At 36.1% G+C, this 25,336-nt stretch overlaps 1 protein-coding gene across 1 annotated transcript; it reads right to left on the bottom strand.

The window, feature by feature from the left end:
• Window positions 1-391: 391 nt before the first annotated feature.
• Window positions 392-24,167, bottom strand: coro6 (coronin 6). The gene is made up of 11 exons (XM_079835565.1): window positions 23,898-24,167; window positions 19,429-19,628; window positions 14,861-14,983; window positions 10,385-10,514; window positions 10,046-10,224; window positions 9,798-9,917; window positions 7,640-7,744; window positions 7,416-7,561; window positions 5,747-5,804; window positions 5,422-5,649; window positions 392-3,749 (listed from the first exon to the last, which is right to left on the bottom strand). Exons 2-11 carry the CDS (start codon window positions 19,624-19,626, stop codon window positions 3,627-3,629), a joined length of 1,410 nt encoding a protein of 469 aa, XP_079691691.1. The 5' UTR covers window positions 19,627-19,628; window positions 23,898-24,167; the 3' UTR covers window positions 392-3,626.
• Window positions 24,168-25,336: the final 1,169 nt, after the last annotated feature.

Genomic DNA, 25,336 nt, shown 5'->3' with positions numbered 1-25,336 from the left:
ACTCCCCCCTTCTTCAGAAATCATTAACAATGCTTTGATCCGCAGACTGTTTTTAGCTATAGGAAGCAGTCCAATAGCAACCTAATGGAACTAATGGAGGTTTTGCTACTTGAATGCCTGAGATACAAGCCATTCTTTCCTTTACTGGCATCAGAACCCACTTCAAGTGCTGTGGAGGTGGGACGCATGAACAGTCTGAAATAGTTTGAAGACCTTGTGCCCTTTGTTCATAGGTTGTTTGTATAATATAAATGAGCTAGCTGTATGGTCCTATAACTTCTATGTGACTAGAAATAAATGAAATAGTTATTGGAAGAGTAATTACCCATGGTGAATGTGTGGTGTGTGTCTTTCCATTTTTATGAGCTTGTGACAATGCATACAACGTTTTGTACAAAAAGGTTTTATTCAAACCATAATACTCACAGATTATCCTCTACATAAAACACAAAACAATGTCTTTGGTTTTGATATTTGGATTTTTTTTTTCTAGAATAATATTTACATTTTGAAACAAGCCACATGAGTTTGAATTCTGTTGGTCGAAGAAGGAAAGGCAGAGGTTAGTAGCGATTTAAGAGTCAATAATGCAAGCACTCCTTACAGAAGAGGGACAAATGGAGACATGCTGTCTATGCTAACATCATATTTTCTTTCTGTCAAATCATTATACCTAGATTAATAAGATTTGATATATGTGAATAAAGATTTGCCCAGGAGCCACCTGCATCTGCCTTAAGGAATAGTTCAACAAAAAAAAAAAATTCTGTTCTCATTTACTTGCCTTCATGTCATGTAAATCCCATCTGATTTTAGTAGAGATGTTTAGCATAATGTTCAGGCTGTGTTTTTCAATAAAATAAGTTAATGTGTCTTGATGCTGTCAAGCTTCACAAGGAACTAATTCAAACACTCATGCACTACATTCAAATTCTTCTGAAGTTATGGCCTATATATTGTGTATGAAGACCAGACCAAAATCTGTTGTAGACCACAACTATGATTTGCTCAAATATGATAATCAAAATAATTTGTGCTAGAACCATTCATCTTCCCGGTTGCTGACTTTAGACCTGGCATGACGCATCTTGTAGTGTCGTGTTTGTTCGTCACACAAAGCAATCGTAAGGCTTTAGAACACTTGGAATATAAAGTGCATGAGTCATATGGACCGCTGTTATGATACTTTTTTGTTCTTTTATTACATTTTTGGAGCTCCCCCATGTGGTGAAAATCAAGTTTTTAATGTTGTTTATATGTCTATGTGGTGTTCTTATGTGCAAATTCATAAGTCAACACCACTGCTGAGTATTTTCTCCTTATAAGTCCAGTGAACCAAAGACAGTCTCAAAAACACGGTTTAAAATTGTTGGGTTTCCGATGTCACAAACTACCTTGTAACCAATCACGTCAACGCGTGGGCGGGCTTTAGCATATCACTAACTATAACCGCTCGAAGCAGGGGAGTCTCAAAAGAAGCCATACTGGTATATTTTCCTCTTGATATGAAAAATCATGTAAATTTAGCAATATAGCGGGTGAATTATGTATGTTACATGCCTTTCTCCACTGATGTTCTATGATGTTCAAAGCGTTTCTAAGGATGCTGGTTTTTAGAAGGCAGATTGAGGTGGCGAACGGGAACATGGTTTGTGTAACATTAGCAATTCATTATTAGCTGTTTGATAACGTAGTCAAGCAAAAGACTAATCATATTAATTACCATTATGTTTCTGACGTTGTAAAGAGCGATAACATTGGGCAGCGTTTACTACAGTAACTTGAGTAAAAGTTGACAGAGTGTGTCTCTGAGCTGGTGTGAGTGAGTGGGGGCGGGGCTAATTTGCATATTCATGGTTCTGCGTATAGAACCAAGGGTGTAGAGTTATATTCAAGGTATTTTAAGGCATGAAGACATTTTTTTCACAGTAATTTTTTTGGTGATAAAAGATTAATTTAAGGGATAAAATTATTGACTACAGGGGGACTAATAGCCCCGGTAATCATTTACGTTCAATGGGCCTCATTCATGAAACACGAGCGGAACGAATTTGTGTGTAAATCGTTCGTAAAGCCGCTCTGACGTAACTTTTAGAATTCACGAAAATGTTCGTATTTTCAAAATGTTAGTTGGTACGAAAGAAATTTACACCTGCTCTCTACCACATGTAAATGGTGCGTAAAACATTTGAGCGTTCTGTGTTCTAATTTAGGCAAACTGATGACAGAGCATTTTGATGCATTATGTACCATAATAATATTTCAAGAGTTGATTTGCCCCGTCTTTTTATTTTTACTGTTCAACTTTGGGTAATAGGCAACGCTCGTCACTGTCACTTTTTACCCGGCCGTCCAATCACAGTGGAGGGGCGGGACAAGAACTACACCGACCAATCATCCCACTGGTACACCGACTGAACATCAATAATGGAGAAGTTAATACTGCATTTTTATATTCAGTAATATTCTTCAAAATGAGATACTAGTAACACTTACTGCCATAGATATCTGTATCATAGCAACCAAAGTATCTCAACTGGAAAAAACGCTGCCCTTGCGAAGCGCTCTCAAGCGCCACCAGCTGGCCGTTTTCAGAAGAGCACCAGGCGTTTTTTAGCTGGCATGGGCAGGGATTATGCTAATTATGAATGAGCGTGCACGTGCGTCCTATTTACGAATGTTTGGAATTAATTAATATACACACGTTTAACTACTGAATCCGTGGTATGCGAAGCGTTTGTGAATCTGGAGGAGAGTTTTCGTAAAGGTCAATTTTACGCGCAAATTACTCAGAATTTGCTCGTACATTTACGAAAGTTTCATGAATGAGGCCCATTGTGTGAACAAGAGCAGCTTGGACATTCTGCGAAACTTCTTTTATATTGTACTGAGAAGTAAACATCATAGTTTGGAACAACATTAGGGTGAGTAAATCCTGACAGAATTTAGATTTTTGGGTGCACTGTTCCTTTCCGATGAAGTGGCAGGAAGGGATGTGCAGAAGAACTCTTACGGAATCTCATTACTGTCCTGACATATTTTAGTCATTCCATAGACGTTGTTTGGCCAGAGCTGACTAAATAGGAGCTACATATGCTACCATCTGATCCCAAGTCCTGGTCTTTACAATGAGGTATGTTTCACACAGAGACTACCAAATACACATTGACTGTTAACCACTACAGGACATCATTCTTTGTCAGCATTTCAAGGTTAAAAAGCGGTAAGGATTTGTAAGTCCTAAAATGAAGGTGGTCTTGCCTACCCTTTTACATAGCTGACATAACTGCTTCCTGATATTATTTTTTTAAGCATTTAAGGAATATAGCTAATATTGCGTACTACTACACAATATTAACCTTACCACAAAACATCAGGAAAGCATTATAAGTGCCTTTGCAAAATTAAATCTCCTAATTCTCCAAAATGTAACTATAAGTGATTCATTCACATTTAGAAGGAGTCTGTGAAGTAAAGTGGCAGTACAGCCACTTGAACTGTAGTTACAGTGTTGATTAAACTAAATCATAGCTGGGGTGGGTTGAGGTGGCTTGGCCTATCTGTGCTCTTTAGTTGTGAGAGTTAGCAGTGAATTGGGCAGTGCGCACAGGACGAGTTCGTTTTATTCAGACTGTGCCATTAGTGTACTTAGAGAGCTTATTCTCCAAGTCACAGATTCGCTTCTCCTGAGAGAGAACTGTGGCCTTCAGATTTTGGATCTCCTCAACAAGCTTCTCCAACAACTGTGGCTAGAGTTTGAAAGATATGAAGAGAAAGCGGAGAAAGAAAGGATGGCAGATAGAAATAGTAAATAGAACAGAAGAGTAGTGGAAGGAGGATAAAAAAGAGAGGAAAAAAGCAAAAGAGGAAGTCAAGGACAAAACTGAATCAGGAAATGGAAAGACATGCTTAGCTTCTAGGGATGGGAATGGAAAGGATTTGAATGATTCTGATTCAGATCACACTTCTATGATTCTTAGAAATCAAATAAGTGCCCAATTTGAAAACTGATCCAAACCATATTATAGATAGATAGATAGATAGATAGATAGATAGATAGATAGATAGATAGATAGATAGATAGATAGATAGATAGATAGATAGATAGATAGATAGATAGATAGATAGATAGATAGATAGATAGATAGATAGATAGATAGATAGATAGATAGATAGATAGATAGATAGATAGATAGATAGATAGATAGATAGATAGATAGATAGATAGATAGATAGATAGATAGATAGATAGATAGATAGATAGATAGATAGATAGATAGATAGATAGATAGATAGATAGATAGATAGATAGATAGATAGATAGATAGATAGATAGATAGATAGATAGATAGATAGATAGATAGATAGATAGATAGATAGATAGATAGATAGATAGATAGATAGATAGATAGATAGATAGATAGATAGATAGATAGATAGATAGATAGATAGATAGATAGATAGATAGATAGATAGATAGATAGATAGATAGATAGATAGATAGATAGATAGATAGATAGATAGATAGATAGATAGATAGATAGATAGATAGATAGATAGATAGATAGATAGATAGATAGATAGATAGATAGATAGATAGATAGATAGATAGATAGATAGATAGATAGATAGATAGATAGATAGATAGATAGATAGATAGATAGATAGATAGATAGATAGATAGATAGATAGATAGATAGATAGATAGATAGATAGATAGATAGATAGATAGATAGATAGATAGATAGATAGATAGATAGATAGATAGATAGATAGATAGATAGATAGATAGATAGATAGATAGATAGATAGATAGATAGATAGATAGATAGATAGATAGATAGATAGATAGATAGATAGATAGATAGATAGATAGATAGATAGATAGATAGATAGATAGATAGATAGATAGATAGATAGATAGATAGATAGATAGATAGATAGATAGATAGATAGATAGATAGATAGATAGATAGATAGATAGATAGATAGATAGATAGATAGATAGATAGATAGATAGATAGATAGATAGATAGATAGATAGATAGATAGATAGATAGATAGATAGATAGATAGATAGATAGATAGATAGATAGATAGATAGATAGATAGATAGATAGATAGATAGATAGATAGATAGATAGATAGATAGATAGATAGATAGATAGATAGATAGATAGATAGATAGATAGATAGATAGATAGATAGATAGATAGATAGATAGATAGATAGATAGATAGATAGATAGATAGATAGATAGATAGATAGATAGATAGATTTTTTTTTTAATAAGCCCAGTTCTGAATAAGATTCCCAGCCCTATTTGCTTCTAAAGAAGTGTTGATAAAAGCAGGTGGTGAAGGAACAAAAGCCATGAAAGAGACATTTCAAGACCAAGAATAAACAAGATATTCTACTCACTGGCAAACTGCTTCCGTCTACAGCAGACATGCTCCTACGTGTTGCAGGTCTGGTGTCTAAAACGTTCTTCTTGGCCACCTTTAGCTCTCTGCTCTTTGGAGGAACATAGCCATCCCTCATGGACACTAGTATAGGGTCTGCGTCTCGTCCATCCATCCATTCTTCCGGTTCCAGAGCCGGATCTGGGCCTGCTGTGTCTGGGAACAGATCATCCTGGAACAGGTCCGACTGGAATAATAAAAAGAAAGAGTTTACTTTTGTTTCCAATACTTCTGTTCTAGCCATTCAGAATTAAAATGACCCTCAACAATGAGCAAGTGCTTACCTTTCTGGGTACTGTCATCATGATAGGCTCACACTTTCTCTCATGGAGTTTATATAATCTAAATGATGAAAAAGAATCAGGAATGCTCAATGTGAACGTTGTTGAACGTAATACATTGATGAATTGTGCATAAGAAGACACAAAATGAGTATTGAGAAGTCTTATATTTTAGTTTTATAGTTAGCAAAATCCTTTAAAGTCGGCATGAAACGGAAGTTGAGATCGTCTTTTTCTCCTTATTGTGACGTATATCCGAGTGAAACGGCTTCTGAAATTACAAAAAATGTAGGGCGAGGCTTGATTTCGTCCTTCGGGAATTGATTGGATCGTTGGAAGTTGGGCGTTGCTAACAAAATGGAGGCAGATTTGAAGTTTGCACTCAGTTGTGGAAAAAAACTCAATCTATCTCTTAAATAAATGTATTTTCTTTCTAAATCTTTTCTACATAATGTTACTGAGCATATTTCCTCACTTTTCGCTGGTTTATGCTACAGATTTTACTTATGTTAAGCCTTTTATGGCTTTATTTCTGTAAAGCTTTTTTCTCAGCTCTCCCTTATAAGGGGGGCGCGCCGTAAGCGCGTTCACACGCTGCATTCCTCAGTGCGTGTCGTCACGATAAGCTGTTCGTCCGACTATAATGAGTAATTTTTACATTAAAAAAAGCTTTTATTTCTCATATATTTCTCTCTTTTTGCCTCAAGTCCTTCTTGAAGAAGGTATTGTGTATACAGAGAAAAATGCACCTAACCACGATCAGTGACATGTTTCTGAGAGGAGGTGCAGAAACGAGATGGGGCGATAAACCCGCCCTCGCGCCATAGCACATGACCGGGAGAGAAGAGAGGTCGTTTCATGGGGGAGGGAAAGTTAACATATTTGATTAAAGATTATAAGGGTAAATGAATTTTTAAAAAATAATGAAGTGCACAGATAAATCAGTTATAGTAAACACTACAATATTAATATAAAAATACAAATTGTAAAATTTGATTTCATGCCACCTTTAAATACTTTCAATATGTTGTAAAGACTAGTAGTGCTTTGAAGTAGTACTTTAAAAACAAATGACTTTGACGCAAATCTTACATCAAAAACACATTAAGTAAACTACCGTTTCAAAAATGTTGGGGTCCATTTTTTATGTTTTCACAAGCTGTCTATTATGCTCACCAAAGCTGCATTTATTTTTTTATTTTTTTTAAATATTTCTTTTCTATTTTAATATATTTTATAATGCTTTTTATTCCTGTGATGGCAAAGCTGAATTCAGGGTCACATGATAAAATAAAAAAAAATTCTAATATGCTGATTTGGTGTTCTTATTATTATCAATGTTGAAAATAGTTGTGAAGCTTAATATTTTTGTGTAAACAGTAATATATATTTTTCAGGATTCTTTGATGAATAGAAAGTTAAAAAGAACAGCATTTATTTGATTTATTAGAAAACTTTGGTAACATAAAAATTATTTTACTGTCACTTATGATCAATTTAACGCACCTTTGCTAAATAAAAGTATATTTAATATTTTAATCATTTTTAAAAAATCTGACCCCAAAATTTTTAATGATAGTGTAAGCATTTGAGTGCACCATAAATTAACTCAACTAACACATATCAATGGATCAGTATTCCAAATCAACAAGTATAACCATGTAAAACTGACCTGGCGATCTCACACTTGCTGACATCCACTCCTCTCTTGGGCATGAAGCCCATTCCTCTCTGTGGCTCCTTGCTGCTGAATGTGCTGATGTAATGAACATAGGGAGGCTCCTCTGTGATCTCAAAATACCGAATACTGCTGTCACCCTGTGGAGACACAGAGACAATGTTACAGTGCCAGAGCTTGAGTACTATAACAAATGAAGATGAAACATGGAGCCATACCTTGCCACTGAGATACACAATGTTAGTGTCTGGATCATAAAAAGGCAATAAAACTCCATTACTTGTGTCCAACTCCAGTAATGCTATGGGCTCTTCAAAGTTAGTCTAAAATGACAGAAATGAACACCATCAGTTATTTGAAAGAAAACCAGGCTGGTGAAATAAATCAGATAATCACATATACACTGCATATACACTTTTTATAGGCACATTTTACCACTTCCAAACCACATTAATCTTAATAACTACTATTCATTTTGTATTTAATCATTTATAAGTGGTATATATAATTGTTCATAAAGACTGGAAATGAATAATGCCTTAAATTCAGGTGTGCAGAATTATTAGGCACGCTTTCTTTTACAGATAAAATGATCCAAAAAAGAGATTTAACTCTAAAGATGATTAAATGCCCATGAGAAGGATACAATACTTAAGTTTGTGATTCTTTTTAAGTGGGGGTCATTTTTAAGTCTCTGAGATCCTGACACCTTGCACTTCTGGAGACTCCAGGTAGGTTGCAGTTCTGGAAAATGGTGGCACTGGAGACTAAAGGGTTCCTGATGGTTTCACACTTAATTCTTCACCTTAATTCTTAATTCTTTTCTTCACCACCACTTTTTGTCTGACCCTGCTGACCCAATGAGCATTTCACTGTCCAATGGTCTTGCCTTAACTACAATTTCTAGTATTGCATTAGTATTGTATCCTTCTCATGGGCATTTCATATTTTTTATTTTAATCATCAGTCTGAGTTAAATCTCTTTTTTGGCTAATTTTATTTGTAAAAGAAAGCGTGCCTAATAATTCTGCACACCTGAATATAAGGCATTTTTCATTTCCAGTCTTCATGAACCATTATATATCACGTATAAAGGATTAAATAAAAAATGAATAGTAGTTATTAAGATTAATGTGGTTTGGAATTGTAAAATGTACCTGGAAAAAAAATATGATCAGAAAATCAACATGCTTAATAATTCTGCACACACTGTAGAGATTAATTGAATGATAATGAATTATCAATGACCCTTAAAGGGATAGTTCACCCAAAAAAATAACATTCTGTCATCATTTACTCAACCTCAAGTCATTCCAAACTTACAAGTGTTTGTTAAAGGTGCAGTAAGTGATTTCTGAGAATCATTGTTGAAATCATCCCAAATGAACACACTCCTCCCTTCATTGCTCCACCCCCAAAATGCGTGAACATGCAATGCAAGAGTCAATGTCTATTTATCATAGCAGAAGAGAAGCAAAATAAAGCTTTGCAAAAAAAAAATAAACGGAAGAAACAACATGGAAGAACAAAAAATGAACATACAGTACACAAGTATATACAAGCAAGAGTTTGTAAGTTGCCAGCAGCACACTCTCAAAACCAGAAACAACGCAACCTCGGCATCCGTTTTCACGCCTTCCCGCTTAAGTCTTCCGTCTAAAGCCTAAACCCCATCATGAGTGGACACGCCCCCTACTTCTGATTGGCTACAAGTTTGTTGTGGTGCTTGGTCGATCCACTTTCAACAACGTTTTTCAGCTCTCTGAAACACAAATTACGAAACCTGAGAAGTTTCTATCCCTGAAAGTCTAGGAAACCAAAATGACGTAGAAGTCATAAAGGTGTTGTAAAGTAATCCATATGAATTGAGTGGTTTAATCAAAGTCTTGTGAAGAAATACTATTGCTTTATATGTTAAACAAATTTAAAGTAGGCTTTAATTTACATCTAAAAATTATCAACATATACATAGAGCACTCCACATATGGTAAACAGAAGCTCAAACGTGAGTGTGTGATGCACAAGAACCAATGAGATTTGTTCTAGGGCATGACACATGCACAAGCTTCCATGTTCACCATATGTGATGAGCCCTATTTATGTGTGTTTATATGCGAATAAAGGCCTAAATTATATCTGTTCATCATATACATCAATCACACAAGACTCAATTCATATGGATACCTTTTTCAATGCCTTTATAACCTTTTTGGGTCTTCTAAGTTTGAATTACCTGGACTTTCATTAAAAAAATATCTTAATTTGTGTTTTGAAGATCAACCAAGGTCTTATGGGTATGGAATGACACGAAGGTGAGTAAATTATGACAGTATTTTCATTTTTGAGTGAACTATCCTTTTAATTTGGCTCCATTACCGGATCCCACAGGCCAAGCTCCCTCTGGCTCATCCTGGTGAAACCTGTGGTGAAAATGTTGCCTTCTTTGGTAAAAATGGCTCTCATCGGCCGGATGCCCTCATGTGGGGCCAGTCTCTCCTACAGGAGAAAAAAAATGTTAACTTCTTCCACCAAATCTCTGTTAATCATGACATCTTAATGTGTCTGGTCCAAGTGCACCAAGAGGTTTGTGGTTTTCCTACATGCAAACATGCCATAATACTTACCGCCACCACCTCGCTTTTCCGGGGATCGCACACTCGTAGGCGACGGTCCTTGCAGGTGGTGCAGAACAGGCTACCGTTGTAGTTCCAGCTGACATTGTAGATGAGATCAGGATGGTCATCCATTGTGATCAAGGGTTCTCCGGTGCCCACATTCCAGATGATGATCAGATTATCACTGCCTGAGACACGAGCACACTGAATTGAAGCCATCTTTGCATGGCGGGAAAACTACTTCTAATGTATTTACAATAAAACAACCTTATTTTTATACATTTGTCTATCTGTTAAAAGTAAGATGCTAGTGCCTATTAAAAGGCAGTAATGACGACTGATCTTTACCTGCAGTGAGGAGTACGTTGCGGGCAGTGGGGTGCCATTTGATGATGCCCACACGTTTAGAGTGACCCTCCAGCACCACAATGGGCTCACTGATGGGGCGAGAGGGAGTGTGGTCAGGGATCTGCCATACCTGAGTAAACACAACTGTATTAGAGCAATAGTTCTCAACCAGGGTGGCCTCAGCAAACTTCCAAGAATGTGATATTTTTTTAATATAATACATTTGTGTATTTTTAGATCATCCTGCAACCTGTATGACTTATTATACATAATTTCTGTCATGACAACTCTCAGAGTGTTTGGCTTGGTTATGGATATGACAATGTTGATATGTTTGGTCTTGGCGAAATAGATCTGCTACGCTGCTTCTGCTGCTGTTATTGCTGCTGCTTTAGAGCAAGTATGGGACTTGCTACTGCCAATACATTCACGACAACTAAAAGCCCCGATATACTCACGGCAAAGTTCTTTTTTGTTCTTTGTTTAGGAGTAAAACGAAGTTTGAAATACGGGAGCAGCGATATACTGTTAGCGAACATCCAACGCCGCCCACACTGCTGAGAGTGGCATTTAGATATGTGAAATATGTGCTGCACGCTTTCCTCTCAATATCAAAATTAACACACAACAAAATTGAGAAAACAGCAAGCATTTTTTAAATAAAGTATAAGAAAAGCATCTGATCATAGCAACGTGGTTATGTTTGCAAAAGCTCTACGGCACTCTAGTAAAGTCACGTCACGTTTATTATACAACCCCAAATAGTTATTTCTAAATTTACTTTGACTTGTATTTCATTGCAGACAATATGAACACAAAATATTTCATGTTTTGTCTGGTCAACTTCATGTCATTTGTAAATATGCATCCTTTCCTGTCATTCAGACCTGCAACACATTTCAAAAAAAGTTGGGACAGGAGCAATTTAGGGCTAGTTATGAGGTAAAATGGTTAAATAATGATGTGATTTGAAACAGGTGATGTCAACAGGTGATTGTAATTATGATTTGGTACAAAAGCAGCATCCAAGAAAGGTCTAATCCTTTAGGAGCAAAGATGGGCCGAGGATCGCCAGTTTGCCAACAAATACGTGAGAAAATTATTAAAATGTTTAAAAACAATGTTCCTCAAAGAAAGATAGGAAGAGATTTGGATATTTCACATTCAACAGTGCATAACATAATTAAAAGATTCAAGGAATCTGGAGGAATTTCAGTGCGTTAAGCCCTCAGGCGGCACTGCATCAAGAATCGTCATTCATCTATAAGCGATATCACCACATGGGCTCAGGACTACTTTGGCAAACCTTTGTCAAGTACCACAATACGTAATTACATCCACAAATGCCAGTTAAAACTGTACTGTGACAAAAGGAAGGCCCATGTTAACAGTGTCCAGAAGCGCCGTCGACTTCTCTGGGCTCGGAGGCATCTGGGATGGACCATCACACAGTGGAAAAGTGTACTGTGGTCAGATGAATCAGTATTTCAGGTATTTTTTGGGAGGAATGGATGCTGTGTGCTCCGGACCAAAGAAGAAAAGGATCATCCAGACTGTTACCACCAACAAGTCCAAAAGCCAGGGTCTGTCATGGTATGGGGTTGTGTCAGTGCCCTTGGCAAAGGTAACTTGCACTTCTGTGAAGGCACCATTAATGCTGAAAAGTACAGAGATTTTGGAGCATAATATGCTGCCTTCAAGAAGACATCTTTTCCAGGGACGTCCATGCATATTTCAACAAGACAATGCAAAACCACATTCTGCACACATTACAAAGTCCTGGCTGCGGAGGAAGAGGGTTCGGGTACTTGACTGGCCTGCCTGCAGTCCCGACCTGTCTCCAATAGAGAATGTGGTTTCGAACTTCTAAAACGAACTTCAAACGAATTTCATTTTCAGCCTGCTTTTGTTGGAAATGACGTCACATCAGTTCGTTCTTTGATTTCGCTTGATGTATATCTGGGACTTAAGACTGTTGCTGTACAATATAGCGTATATAAATTACCCGTAGCAAATCTATACAAGTGGAGCTGGGGAAGGTGGAGGGTTTCTGAAAGCATGCTAAATATTTGAAGGTTAAGCAGCGAGCTCATTGGCTATACAGCAAGAACCAATCAGCTGTGCCCTAAAGAGAATGATGCGACTGCAACCAGATTGAGTTAAGGACCTATCAGCCTGCACCATCTAGAGTTTCATGACAGAACTTTGTGTAATATAATATAATTAAAATGCAATTTTTTTTTAAACTCATAAATGTGCATATGCTTAAAGGGTTACTTCAGCGTTTTTGCTTTAAGCTTTGTATCAGTAGAAACCCGGTAGTATATAGTATATATATAACATATATAATGATGGTACTTTCCCCCCACATGTCCCCCTGAGACGAGAGAATTATGCATTTTATTTCTGGAAAAAATCCTCCGATGATGCAAATATCGTCATTTTGCATCATCGGAGGATTTTTTGGCCAGAGGCTATAGACTACAGCCAGTAGTAGAAGCTAGTTCCGCATGTTTTCAACCAGCCCATAGGCGAGGGATCTCACTCACAGAATGTAAAGGCGCACGGTCGCTCGGCTCGGGCATTAATAACGGAGCGGTAGGAAGCAAAGTGAGTGTTTCAACTTTTCAATTAATTCCTATGAAAGTTAAGCTTCCATAGGCATGATCTGATAATGCGCCAGACTGGACACGCGTCGTGAATGACTGCTGCGCTTACCTCAGCTCTGCTCAGCTCTTCGCTCTCGTGATGAATGAAATCTGACTCCTGCTGCATTTGTGTTGTGACTTTCGTTCAGCTCACTCACACTTTATTGAAAAGACACGTTCAGTTTTTAATTATAGTGTCTGTTCTCTAACTGAACTAAATTATTTTATTACTATGGATATCAAAACGATGTTTGGGGCAGTGCCGTGGTGGGCAAGTGATAACCAGTAGCCGTGGCTTTGGGAGTGGCCTCGTAGGGCAGCGAAGCAAGTGCATTCTGGGAGTTGTTGTCCTTCATCCACATGAGACAAAAATACATTTTCTGTCTTTTCTCGGTCTAGAAGGCACCATATTAAAAAATAATTTCACATTTCTACTACATAAATGACTCAGTTTAAATACACACTCATCTTCCCATCGCTGAAGTGCCCCTTTAAACAGGTTAATATGTATAATGTAAATTCTTTTTGTTTAAATTTCGCTGTAGTAACATAAAAGGAAAGTTAGTAACAAGCATAATCAGCCTCCCGATTAAACTTTTTGGTATACTTATAGATGTACATTGGTTTTCAGTATGTTATGGAAGCGTTCCTTTGGTTTTCAGTGAGCACAGCAGCAATTCCAGCACAGATGACAGCTGCAGTTAACCTCCTCTAACAGCAGTGCATTCGGTGCATGCCATTTACGTTTGTAATGTAGTGTAATGAAATAGCTCTAATAGCATTCATATATTACAATACGTCTACATATCGTCTTGCTCAACTTTGAGGAAATGCATCTGATACCGGTTTTCAATACATTATATACTCACATTTTCAAAATGTCATTACAGTAGATACAAAACATCAAACCAAGTGAAATCTGCAAGCAAATACTCAAACTAGCCACTTTTCTGAGCTATTTTCACAATGAATCTTGATCAACTGGATATATGAAATCAGTTCTCCTCAGGTTCACACAGTTATAACTCATCACATTAACTATGAACATGTCCTGCATAAGTTTGACCACCACAGTGTCCAAATCCTGTTTGTCGTGATTTTAAAACAGTGGCATACACTGAAAAAGTCACTCAGAAAGAAACTGGGACATTTATAGATGTGGGGTTTAGGGGTGCAATCACGCCATGTCATAATTACGTAATCATGAAAGTTCAACGTAAAAAGCGTTCAAATCCTCGTAGGGATCGTAATTACAACTTGTAAGCTGGAAATTTTCTGAGAGCTGTTTTCTGTTGCCACAGAAATGCATAATTCCCAGTAAAAAGATATGAACATCTCCGAGTAGAACGTCACGTGTTGTCATCTTGAAATTACGCTAATTGCGACATGGCGCGAACGCAGCATAAGTGTCCAAATACTTTATATGGTCACTGTATACAGAAGTGTTTGTGCATGAGGACATGCACGTGTTCCAGTGTGTGCTGAAAATGGAATGACTCATTCCTATAGACACCTCAGGCCCATCTTTCCTTGTCTGTCATTACCAATGGCTTATTTGTGAACAGGTTTCTGGCTAAGAGCTCCCTTGTAACATGTGTTTATAAATACCAGCTCCTGTCCCATGCCCGGACCGTTAACTCCAGTCATCACCCTTCATATTAACACTATTGCCAGTCACTGTGATCTTTCACTCCAACGTGAGCAGGTACTGTATATGGAGACATGCTTCACTTGTGTGAAAAAAAGGCAACTGAAACATGTTTATGACTACATGGCTAGTAGCTGGCAGGCAGTGGAGATGTTTATGAATGTCTGTCATGATGATTACCATGGCAGTGGTGTCTTCAGAGCAGCTGGCCAGGATGTTGTCATTGTGAGGACACCAGTCAATGTCCAGAACAGGCCCCGAGTGTCCAACCACTAGAGGGTAGTTTTTGTCCACTCGACCCATCTATAGCATATAAAAACAAGGCACAAAGGATAATGTTAAGGCATGTTTTTAAATAAGTCTCGTGCTCACCAAGGCTGCGTTTATTGGATGAAAAATACAGTAAAAAAAAGTGAAATATTATTACAATTTAAAATAACTATTTTCTATTTTACTATATTTTAAAATGTCATTTATTCCTGTGGTGCAAAGCTGAATTTTCAGCATAATTTCTCCAGTCTTCAGTGTCACGTGATCCTTGCAGATATGGTGAGAAGATCTTTTATTATCATCAATGTTAAAATCATCTTTTTTGTGGAAACCATGATTCATTTTTTTTCATGATTCTTAGATGAATAGAAAGCTAAAAAGAACAGCATTTATTTTAAACAGAACTCTTTCGTAAAATACATTTCTTTACTGTCACTAGCTAAATAAAAGTATTAATAATACAATCTTACTGACCTCAAACTTTTACCTGTATCCCACATTTGGCATGCAGCCCTGTCACAGCATAATATTCCCCTATTAATAAATCAAAGATTATTATAATTGTGACACACAGGGTGTAACTTTATTTGGTCCCTTTCTACAGCCTAGCTCACTCCATTTTCTCAGATTTTACAGCAATTGAATGCTGTGTTCATCAATCTCTACTATTACAAAATATATATATGATCAAATATTCTCTTTAATTTATGGGGGGGGGGATTCATTCATTCATACATGAATGTTTAGTAGTACAAAAATCACACAAATCAGGGTTTTAAACATTTAAAACATGTTTTGTTGCACAGTATTGCAAAAATAAATATACGATAACACAGTTAATTTAATATTTTGTTTGACGATCAACATTTTCTGAAGGTTAAGCTGCGCCTTTCACTGACACACACAAAGCTTCTTGTTTCTTTGTTCCATCCTAATTTTGGAAAGTGCCTAGCATGTATTTCTAAACGGGTGTTATCGAGACATATTCTATTAGGAATTCTAGTTACTCTATATGGATTCCGATATAACTTTGATGTTACTTTGTTATTCATGTTGAGCTAATGCGAGCACGTGTTGGCTCTGTGTTCGGCTGCTCCTTCTCCAGTCACTCCCCTCCTCATACTCCTGGTGTGTATTTATAACCCTGTGATGAGGCGTTGAAAAGGGAGTTTTTCTTTTGGCCTGCCTGAGACTGAGCACAGGGGAGATGGCTAGCTGGGTATTTATAGCGTGTCTATCCAGGCCTGCTGATATATGCTCGTGACTCGGCAGAGAGGCTACACTAAAGGGCATTAATGGATGGACCCAAACTCAAAAAAATGGATCCACCAATGTGATACACTACTGTAGATCATTATGTTTGACTTTGAGTCGTTTGACTTTGAGTCGTCTGACAAAGGTTGCACATGCATTAGGAACAACAAGAAATAACTGAAGATGTTAAACTCAGCATCTCCATTTGTGGTAATTTGAAGGTTGTTGCTCTCTTGCTTGGTCTGCAGACTGTACTCTGCGAGTGGGATAGTCGTGCAAGATATTCCTATTACATCAAGAAAGACACCAGTACAACAGTCATTGGAGCCTGGGAGGAAAAGTGTTCGGCATCCACCGCTTGTTGAATCAAAGAAGATTTTGTTACCACCCTTACACATCAAGCTAAGTCTGATGAAGAACTTGGTCAAGGCCATGGGCAAAACACAAGCAGCTTTCAGGATACCTCCATGGAACATTTCCACGGTTAAGTGAAGCCAAGATAAAGGAAGGTGTCTTTGTTGGTCCTCAGATTCGTGAACTTCTTTGAGATGATGCATTTGACCATGGTTACAGGCAATACATTTTCTCAGAAGCAACAAGACAGACAACTACAGGTTGTTGGCGGAACACCTCCTCAAGGCATACAAAAGCCTTTGGTTGCACTAAAGATACATTCTTTTGCACTCTCATCTAGATTTTTTTCCAACAAGCTGTGAAGCAGTGAGCGACGAGCATGGCGAGCAATTTCACCAGGACATTGCAACAATCGAGGAAACACTATCAGGGCAAATGGAGCCCATCAATGCTTGCAGACTATTGCTGGACAGTTACAAGAGATGCTCCATTTAATGAATACAACAAGCAAGTCAAGAAACAGAGAGTAGACACTGAATAGGACAAAACTATATGTACATATTTGTTATTTGCCTTTTGTTTCATAATAAATTTGATTTATATAACCCATTTACTGATTGACAGTGTTATTCACCTATCTTTTCTTTCTGATTTTAGGGATAACTTGGGTTAGACTTAGGGGAAGGGATATGGTTAGGACTAAATATTCTGTCAGGAATGTTGTTCCAGGATCAACAAAATATGTTGATATGTCAATATGTCTTGCTTGGCACAATCACGGTGACCAAAATGGTAGACTAGTGTTATCTAATGCAATGACATTTAGGCCATTTTTAGTGTCCAATTATCTGAGTATCTGCAAAATCCATTTTTTTTATTTTCACCCTTACACATAATTTGTTATTATTTGAAATATAAATATTTTGTAATATTATACATTTATTTACTGTAACTTTTGATCAATTTCCTTGCAGAATAAAAATATTTCCTTTCTTTAAAAAAAAGAAAGACTTCTTGACCCCAAAATTCTGAACAATAATTTATTTTTTTAACCCTTTTAGCTGCATCCCACATTTGGCATGCAACCCTGTCACAGTGGAAATTTCCCCCATTAATAAATTAAAGATTATTAAAATTTAGTCACTCAGGAAGCAACTTTATTTGGCCCCTTTCTACTGTCCAGCTCATTCTATTTTCTCAACAAAAAATTTTTTTTTTAAAAAGAGCTTTTTTGCAGCAATTGAAGGCTGTGTTCATTAAGCTCAACTAGTCAAAACTGTTACCAAAGTAAAAAAATTATCATACAAATATTGTCTTTAATTTATTGGAAATACATTTTTGCTGTCATTCATTCATTCATTCATTTAAATTCTTATAAACTGTTAAGTGCTACAAAATTAAACAAGCCATGGTTTTAAACAATAAACTTAATGCAATGAAATTTAGGCATTTTAGGTGTCCAAATACAACCACTGTGAAACAATCTGTGAAATCCCAATAGGAACATCATATGCTCACATTTGTCAGAGTCAGTTTAATGATGAGTCTTACAGAAGGTAGAAATAAGTATGGGTGCATTCTTAAGAAACCGGCATATTTCAGAAGTTCTGAAAGAACATAACTAATAAATGCTAACTAATAACTAATAAAAACTCATATGCCGATATACCGATGACATGAACTTAAAGGGTTAGTTCGCCCTTCAGATTAATATTTTGTAAATAAAGTGGTAAATTATAATTTTTTTTTGCGCAAACAAAGCACTCCCGTTGCTTCATAAAATCAGGTTAAACCACTGGAGTCACATGGATAAATTTAATGATGTCTTTACTACCTTTCTGGAGCTTGAAAGTGTCAGTTGCGTAGGCTGTCAATGGAGGGACAGAAATCTCTCAGATTTCATTAAAAAGTTCTGCCGGAAAGTCGTTCCGAAGATGAATGAAAGTCTTACGGGTTTGGACCGACATGAGGGTGAGTAATTAATGACAGAATTTTCCTTTTTGGGTGAACTAACCCTTTAATAAACTGTAGTAGAAATCTGATATTGAAAAATGTACTTACTATTATCATAGTTCCATCAAAAAAATTATAGATTATAAGATAGATGGACATGAGATCTACATATTGGCATAATGATTTCCATTGCTTTGCTGAAATTGCAATGCAAGCTGCTAAAGTTCAACAGATAAGAGATGGCAATGCATGATGGGCATTACATCAACTCACGAATGCTTACTTATCATCTCTAAACTCAGCTGCGGTATGTCACAGAAGTGGTTTCAGACAACATATGCAAGTTGTGTACTCTGTTTCCAAGGGGTCCAAACCTTTGAGGGTGAAATGGAAGCCCATGTGGGGGATGGGCACCCTTAACATGAGCCCCAGTTGAGACTCTTGAACAAACATACCCATAAATATAGTCCCAGGAAGTTGAAAGAATAGACAAAGGGGTTACACTTTATTTCGCTGGTCCATTTTAGACATTATACAAGCTATTAGCAACTTGCAACTACATATCAACTAACTCTCATTAGAGTACTAGTAAACGTAGTAGAGTGTTAGGGTGAGGTGTTAGGGTTTGGGTTAGTAGAACAAGTTGACTGTAGATAGTCAGTAGAATGAATGTCTGTTGGGGGAGCATCACAATAAAGTGTTAGCAGATTTAAAGCAGTCTAATGTAGAGACTTAGTTGACATGTAGTTGCGGACCGTCGTGGACGTCCAAATAAAGTGTTACCAACAAAGATTGTATGGCATACATGTGTAAACATACATATAACATCCATTGAATTTAGGACCACATATTGTATTATTATGCCTTGCCAATGCCATAAACTTAACATGTTCCAGAAGTTCTCTCAAGGCACTTACCTTTGAGAGAGGCATGACCAGAAAGGCTCCGCCACCACTGGACTCCACTATAACAGCCAGGAACTTTGGGTTAACTGCACAGAATGAGCTGTCCCATGTCACTTTGGAAACCCGAATATCATCATAACCTTGATCCGCCTTCACCGCCTGCCCAAAAACATGCCGGAACTTACTCTGGCGCACAATGCTGCGACTCATGGCTGTGAAAAACAGAGAAAGGGTGGAAATTATTAAACACATGTGTATAATAATATACACAAAATATCCTATATAATACATACAATATTTAATTATTATTTTGTGTATACTACAGGGTAAAGTTGCTCAGAAATCAATAACTATCAGACTGTTATTTGTTTGTGTTTACTATTGTCTATTGTTTATTTCCCCTTTTTAATGTAATTTAAATAAATGCTGGATTTTTTTAAAAATAAAACATTTTTGGAGTTCATGAAACAGATTTTTCCAAATTACAAGTATACTACAACTAAAAGGTTAGTACAACATAAATTACAAAATGTGTGGCTGATGAGACACTAACCTGTAAACCTGTATGTTGCGTTTTCTTGGTTTTTTTACATTAAAACGTGTAAAAAAAATCATTTTATTTTAAAAAAACATGCATTATGTCAATGACAGAAACATAAACAAATAATTATAATAATAATAATAATAAAACATTTAATTGCTTTATTAATATCAGTAAGATACATTACTATATTCAAATACTGGCCTGTTTAAAGTTCTAAATACACAGCTTCATTAAAATTACAGTAATATATACAGTAGCATTACTCATTAACATTAAACAAAGTTATTAATAACAGTAATAATAATTTAATAATAATTATAAGGAAATAATACGGAGACAGGGATAACTATGTTAAACATATTACGGTACACTGTAGTGTAATTATCTTTTCTTTTGAGTGAACATGATGTTTATTGTAGATATAGACTAAATGTGAACATGCATTTAGGCTACTCATTACAAAAAAAGATTCAGTATTCCTCAAAATGCATAAAAACAGTGAAATGCAAACTCAAGAATATTACACAAACCTGAAATAATTATATATATGTTAAATAATACAAATATACTTTATGTATTTAATCTCACTTTATTAACTAATGACCTTCAATGATCCACTTCATCTATACAAATAGGCTAAAATGAATTTAGTTTAATATCACATTTGTGTTACATTTTGTTTGTTTTTATTGCTTTCTTTCCTCTTTTGTATCTGCAATCCAGCACAGCTGAAAGGTTTGTTTGATCTGCGCCCTCTACTGTACAGTCATGAATTTGCATTTTCTTCAGCCTGAGGTTTATTCATTTCACTTTTGGTGTAAAAGGGCTTTTACATTGCCAAAGATATTACTTTTGTTTGTTTGTTGGTTTTTGTTGTTGTTGTTACAGAACAAACAAGCAAGCCCAGCACAGGTGAGAAAAAGCAAAAGTAACGTAACTCATTACTTTCTATAAAAAGTAACTAAGTAATGGAATTAGTTACTTTTTTTAGGGGGCAACGCGATATTGTAATGCATTACTTTTAAAAATAACTTTCCCCAACGCTGGTTTCAACAGATCATTGACATAAACAAACAGATACACAATCTGCATCAACACAAAAGTACCAATAAATAGCATAAATAACTGAACAACAGAGAACAAGCCATGGCTGGGCAAGAGCTTAAAAACATTGGAGTTTTGTAACATAGACTGAATGATAACGATGTCAGTTTAACCAATTAGAAATGAGCAACAGCAGAAGTTAGCTTTAAGGATCACCAGGGAAAAGAATTCTGAGGTAAGAAATTAAAATGGATTAATACAGGTATTCTGGGTTTAATGTCTGTTTTGGGTGGGTTTTGCACTTGTTTTATTTTAGTTTCAGTTTTCCGATTAATATAATTTGTTTCGTTTGTGATTTTGACTTCCAATGATTATGAAAACATGATGCTGCATTCCTTTAAGTGGTGCGCTGTTGCCCTTCCTACATAACATCCAAATCAGTCAAATCATGTAACATGATTTTTTTAAAGTTTCAATTTACTGACTCCATCCAGAATTAAAAGCATATAGAACTGCGAATGAGACACTGTTACCCAGGCAGCTTTCTGTGCGCGTGATCCAAGACGGAGAGAAACATGGACAAGTATAGGCTACTTTGGGCTTCGGGCGTGTGCTTAACCCTCATTCTTTCCTTGGGTCATTTTCACCCTAAACAAAATGTAAAAATTGAGAGTTCATCAGAGTGGTCCAAGACCCTAGGACTTTTGTCGCACTTGAATCACGAATGCACCAAAAATTTACCGGATTCGAGGAGCTTTGTGATTTAAATTAAAAAAAGGAACAAATCCTTCCCTCGCGGGTCAATTTGACCCCCATATGAATTAATGGAAGGTGAGGAATGCTTCAGTACACATAAAAATTCAAACTAAAAATGCCAAGACTACCAAAAAAATATTTTATAATGTCTACATGTGTATCTGAATGCATCCTGAGGAGAAATGACTTTAGGACCCAGTGGAACAGCTCATTTGCTCCATATAGAGCTATAAGGCCATCTAGTGGCAAGAGTCATGACATATCATATCATAATATATTATCTTATTTCCACAAGAGGTCGGCAAAGACACTGCTGAATTAAAAGGGTTATGCATGAAATTGTGAGTTATTTTTATTCCCAAAAAAAACTGCATTAAAAAATAAAAAAAATACTACCAAAATTAAATTAAATAAGCTTTCTGGACAAAGAAAAAATTAGGTATAATTTTAGGGCTTCGGGTCATTTTGACCCATGAGGGAAGGATTTGTTACAAAGTGCGAGAGAAGGATGAGGGTTAAACAGACAAATATATACACAAAATTTGTCAAATTGTCCATCTTGGGGAGTTTTCACTTAAACACGGTCAGTTATGTCCTAACATAAACAGTTGGGAAAGTAAATGAGATCATTCACTGCTCTTCACTAAATAATTGTAGTAACTTAAGAATCAAATATATTTAGTTTATATGGTGAAGACTATGCATTATTTTATTTTTGTACATTTGATTACTTTATTCAATTTCTGTATAGTAGGCTTATTATTAGTAGAGGGGCTCAATTTATTTCATTTGTATCTTTTGTCTATTGTATTTGTCCTATTGTTTGTCATTTTATTTATTATTGTATTACTGACTGTTTCAACTCACTGTTGTTGGTTGACAGTGAAACTGGTTTTAAAAAATTATTTTAAAAAAAGATGAAAGGGGTCAGGGGTCATTGGTCATTTTGGGGTTTTTATGAACACACTGACAGGGCCCACTTACAAAGTTTTGCTTAGGGCCCCCAGAAGTCTAGGACCAGCAGTGCATAGTCTGTTCATATCAATATTATGTTGGTTGTTCTGTTTTACGTGTTTTTGTATCCAGTATTCTGAGACGTGTTATTTTGAGTTTGTTTTCATTAAACTTTCACTGCTTGCTTGAATCCAGCCTTTTATTTCTTGTGATTGCAATCAGTGCTGACAATGATGTACAATCATGTTAAATAATCAACAAAGTCTTTGATAAAAGATTTACATGTTAAACTTTTAGGCTACACACAAATTTTCCTTAAAACACTTTTAAGTGTAATCTAATTTAATAAATCTTTGGACCAGAACTATTTTATTTATTTTTTTAATTGATGACAGAACTGGTCTCCTCTGAATCTACAAAGTAGATGACCAGACATGTATTGCTGTTTTTATACATTTCTATATTTGCATCCAATTTTGGCTGTTTAATTAAAATGTTTGTCATTGGTTTACCATCCTGAATTAAAATTCTAGGTGATGATATGGGATGACAATAATTATGTTAAACAAGCACATCTAATTACCACAATTCATGTGTATTCATGTGTATAATTCATCCATGTTCTCTACTAGCACTGTTTGTAATTTACACATGCATAACTACTTTCATTATAGTAGACAAAAATATGTTAATATCAAAGTTTGAAACACACAATTAAACGTAATTGACACTGATACTACACCACATGGGTAAAGTTGTTAAACCCCCTTCAGAATGCAGTGTCTTTAAACCACACAACAGTTTGTCCCATGTGAGAAGGCGCCCTCACTGTCTTCAGACACGGCCACTTTCCTAATATAGTCATGCCAAACTAACCATGTGTCTCCCCCCTGTGTCCCCCCTCCAGACGCGATCCTTCCAAATTTACAAAGGGACAAAATGAAAATATGTCAGTGTATACCGCCTCGCCTATTCTTCCCAATAAGCTCCGCGCACACCTGGTTTTAACTATAGATATTCCTACAGCAACTCAATAATCAAGCAGAACGTGCTGCACTGATAGGTCATGATGATGTCACAGCCAATACGTAACACAAAAAAGAACAGAATTTACAAAACTAGACAACGCGCGAGTCGTCACAGTGCAGCATTCCATCATCTGTCAATCAAATGAAGCGCTTACCTCTGTCTTCGGGGAATATTCGCTGATTCTGTCTTTAAATTTGCTCTCCCCTTTCTCAAGACGGCTAACGGCTCCTCTGGGCGCAGCGCTTTTAGAAGTGTCTCGTTTATTCCAGGTCACAAACTTGGTACGGACTCGCAGAACTAGTGCGAGTTCGTCCTCACTAGTTGTTCCTGAACATCGAGAGAGAAGAGAGAGAGAGAGAGCGATGGATTGAGGGGGACTGGATAAGTGCGCAGACGGGGTGTATGGCAAGCCATTTTGACAATCATTCCTTTGAAAAATAAGCAGTGGTGGATGAGAAATCAACTACTTGAGGAAAAGTAATGATACCCAGTCCTTTTACTTGAGTAAAAGTACAAAAGTAGGCCTACTTGGCTTTTAATCAATTATAACAAGTACAAATGTGCCTACTGACACATTTTGGAAAAATTTTGGCGTTTTATAGGCCTACTCCATCCTTCGAATTGTCAAGGAGACAGCACAAGATATCAATAAGGAAGATTATGCAGACATACATTCATCTGCAAGTATAAGAAAATGTTTTATTTTATTAACAAAACTTGTCATACGCTGATAACTACTAGCCTACTGATACTTCCTGATAATTCAAATGTGCAAACTAGTAAAAATAACAAAATATACCATATGCCTATAGTATATAACAATAAGGAAAAACAAAATGACAAATATAAACATACAATATAAAAACAGTTATAAAAATTATTATTATTATTAATAATATAAAAACAGACATAGACAAAGGGCAAAATGTGTTAACAAAAAACAAAAACTCTATGCAAACATACTATTTTTACATAATTTGAAACTGATACGACAGCAAGGAAGATGCATGAGCATTAATTTGCATTATTTTAATGTTATGTTTAGTTTTTACCTAAAGCCTTCCAGCGTCCAGATGGTATAATACACAAATCTGGACATGTCCACCTTCAAACAGCTTGCCTTTTTGTAGCAGATATAGTTCACAAACAACTGACAGTTGTAACGTAAATATGATTTCCATTTACAATAATAAATCATAAAATTCAGCAGCAAAATTATTTTTGGCGGCATCTGTCACTCACCCTCAAGCTCCGAGGATCTCCCGTTCTTGGCTCATTTCGAGACAGATTTGTGAATTCAGTGAATTGTTAACTGGAGGCTCGCTCTGACCAGATCATTTGAATTAGTGAGTTGTTGATTCGAGAACAGATTTGCGAACCAATTTAACCCTTATATGCATACCTCGGGTCTTTAGTGACCCGGGATAGCATTTATTACCCTCCTCCTCATTGATTTTTTAAAAGTTAGACATCAACAACTTAGTATTCCTCGATCAATTCAGTATAAACAATATAACTTTTTTTTTATATATATATATATATATATATATATATATATATATATATATATATATATATATATATATATATATA

Source organism: Gobio gobio (genome assembly GCF_949357685.1).
Source record: "Gobio gobio genome assembly, chromosome: 14".
Taxonomy (NCBI): domain Eukaryota; kingdom Metazoa; phylum Chordata; class Actinopteri; order Cypriniformes; family Gobionidae; genus Gobio; species Gobio gobio.
The sequence above is the reverse complement of the archived record's forward strand: the minus strand, read 5'-3'. Positions and strand labels throughout refer to the sequence as shown.

Bases quoted from the DNA above. Each gene is read 5' to 3' on its own strand.
- coro6 (XM_079835565.1), bottom strand. From the start codon at position 19,626: ATGAGTCGCAGCATTGTGCGCCAGAGTAAGTTCCGGCATGTTTTTGGG. The intron at 14,984-19,428 runs GTAAGTGCCTTG...TATATGCTATAG, and splicing joins TGGTCATGCCTCTCTCAAAG to ATGGGTCGAGTGGACAAAAA. The intron at 10,225-10,384 runs GTAAAGATCAGT...CTCGTGTCTCAG, and splicing joins CAACGTACTCCTCACTGCAG to GCAGTGATAATCTGATCATC.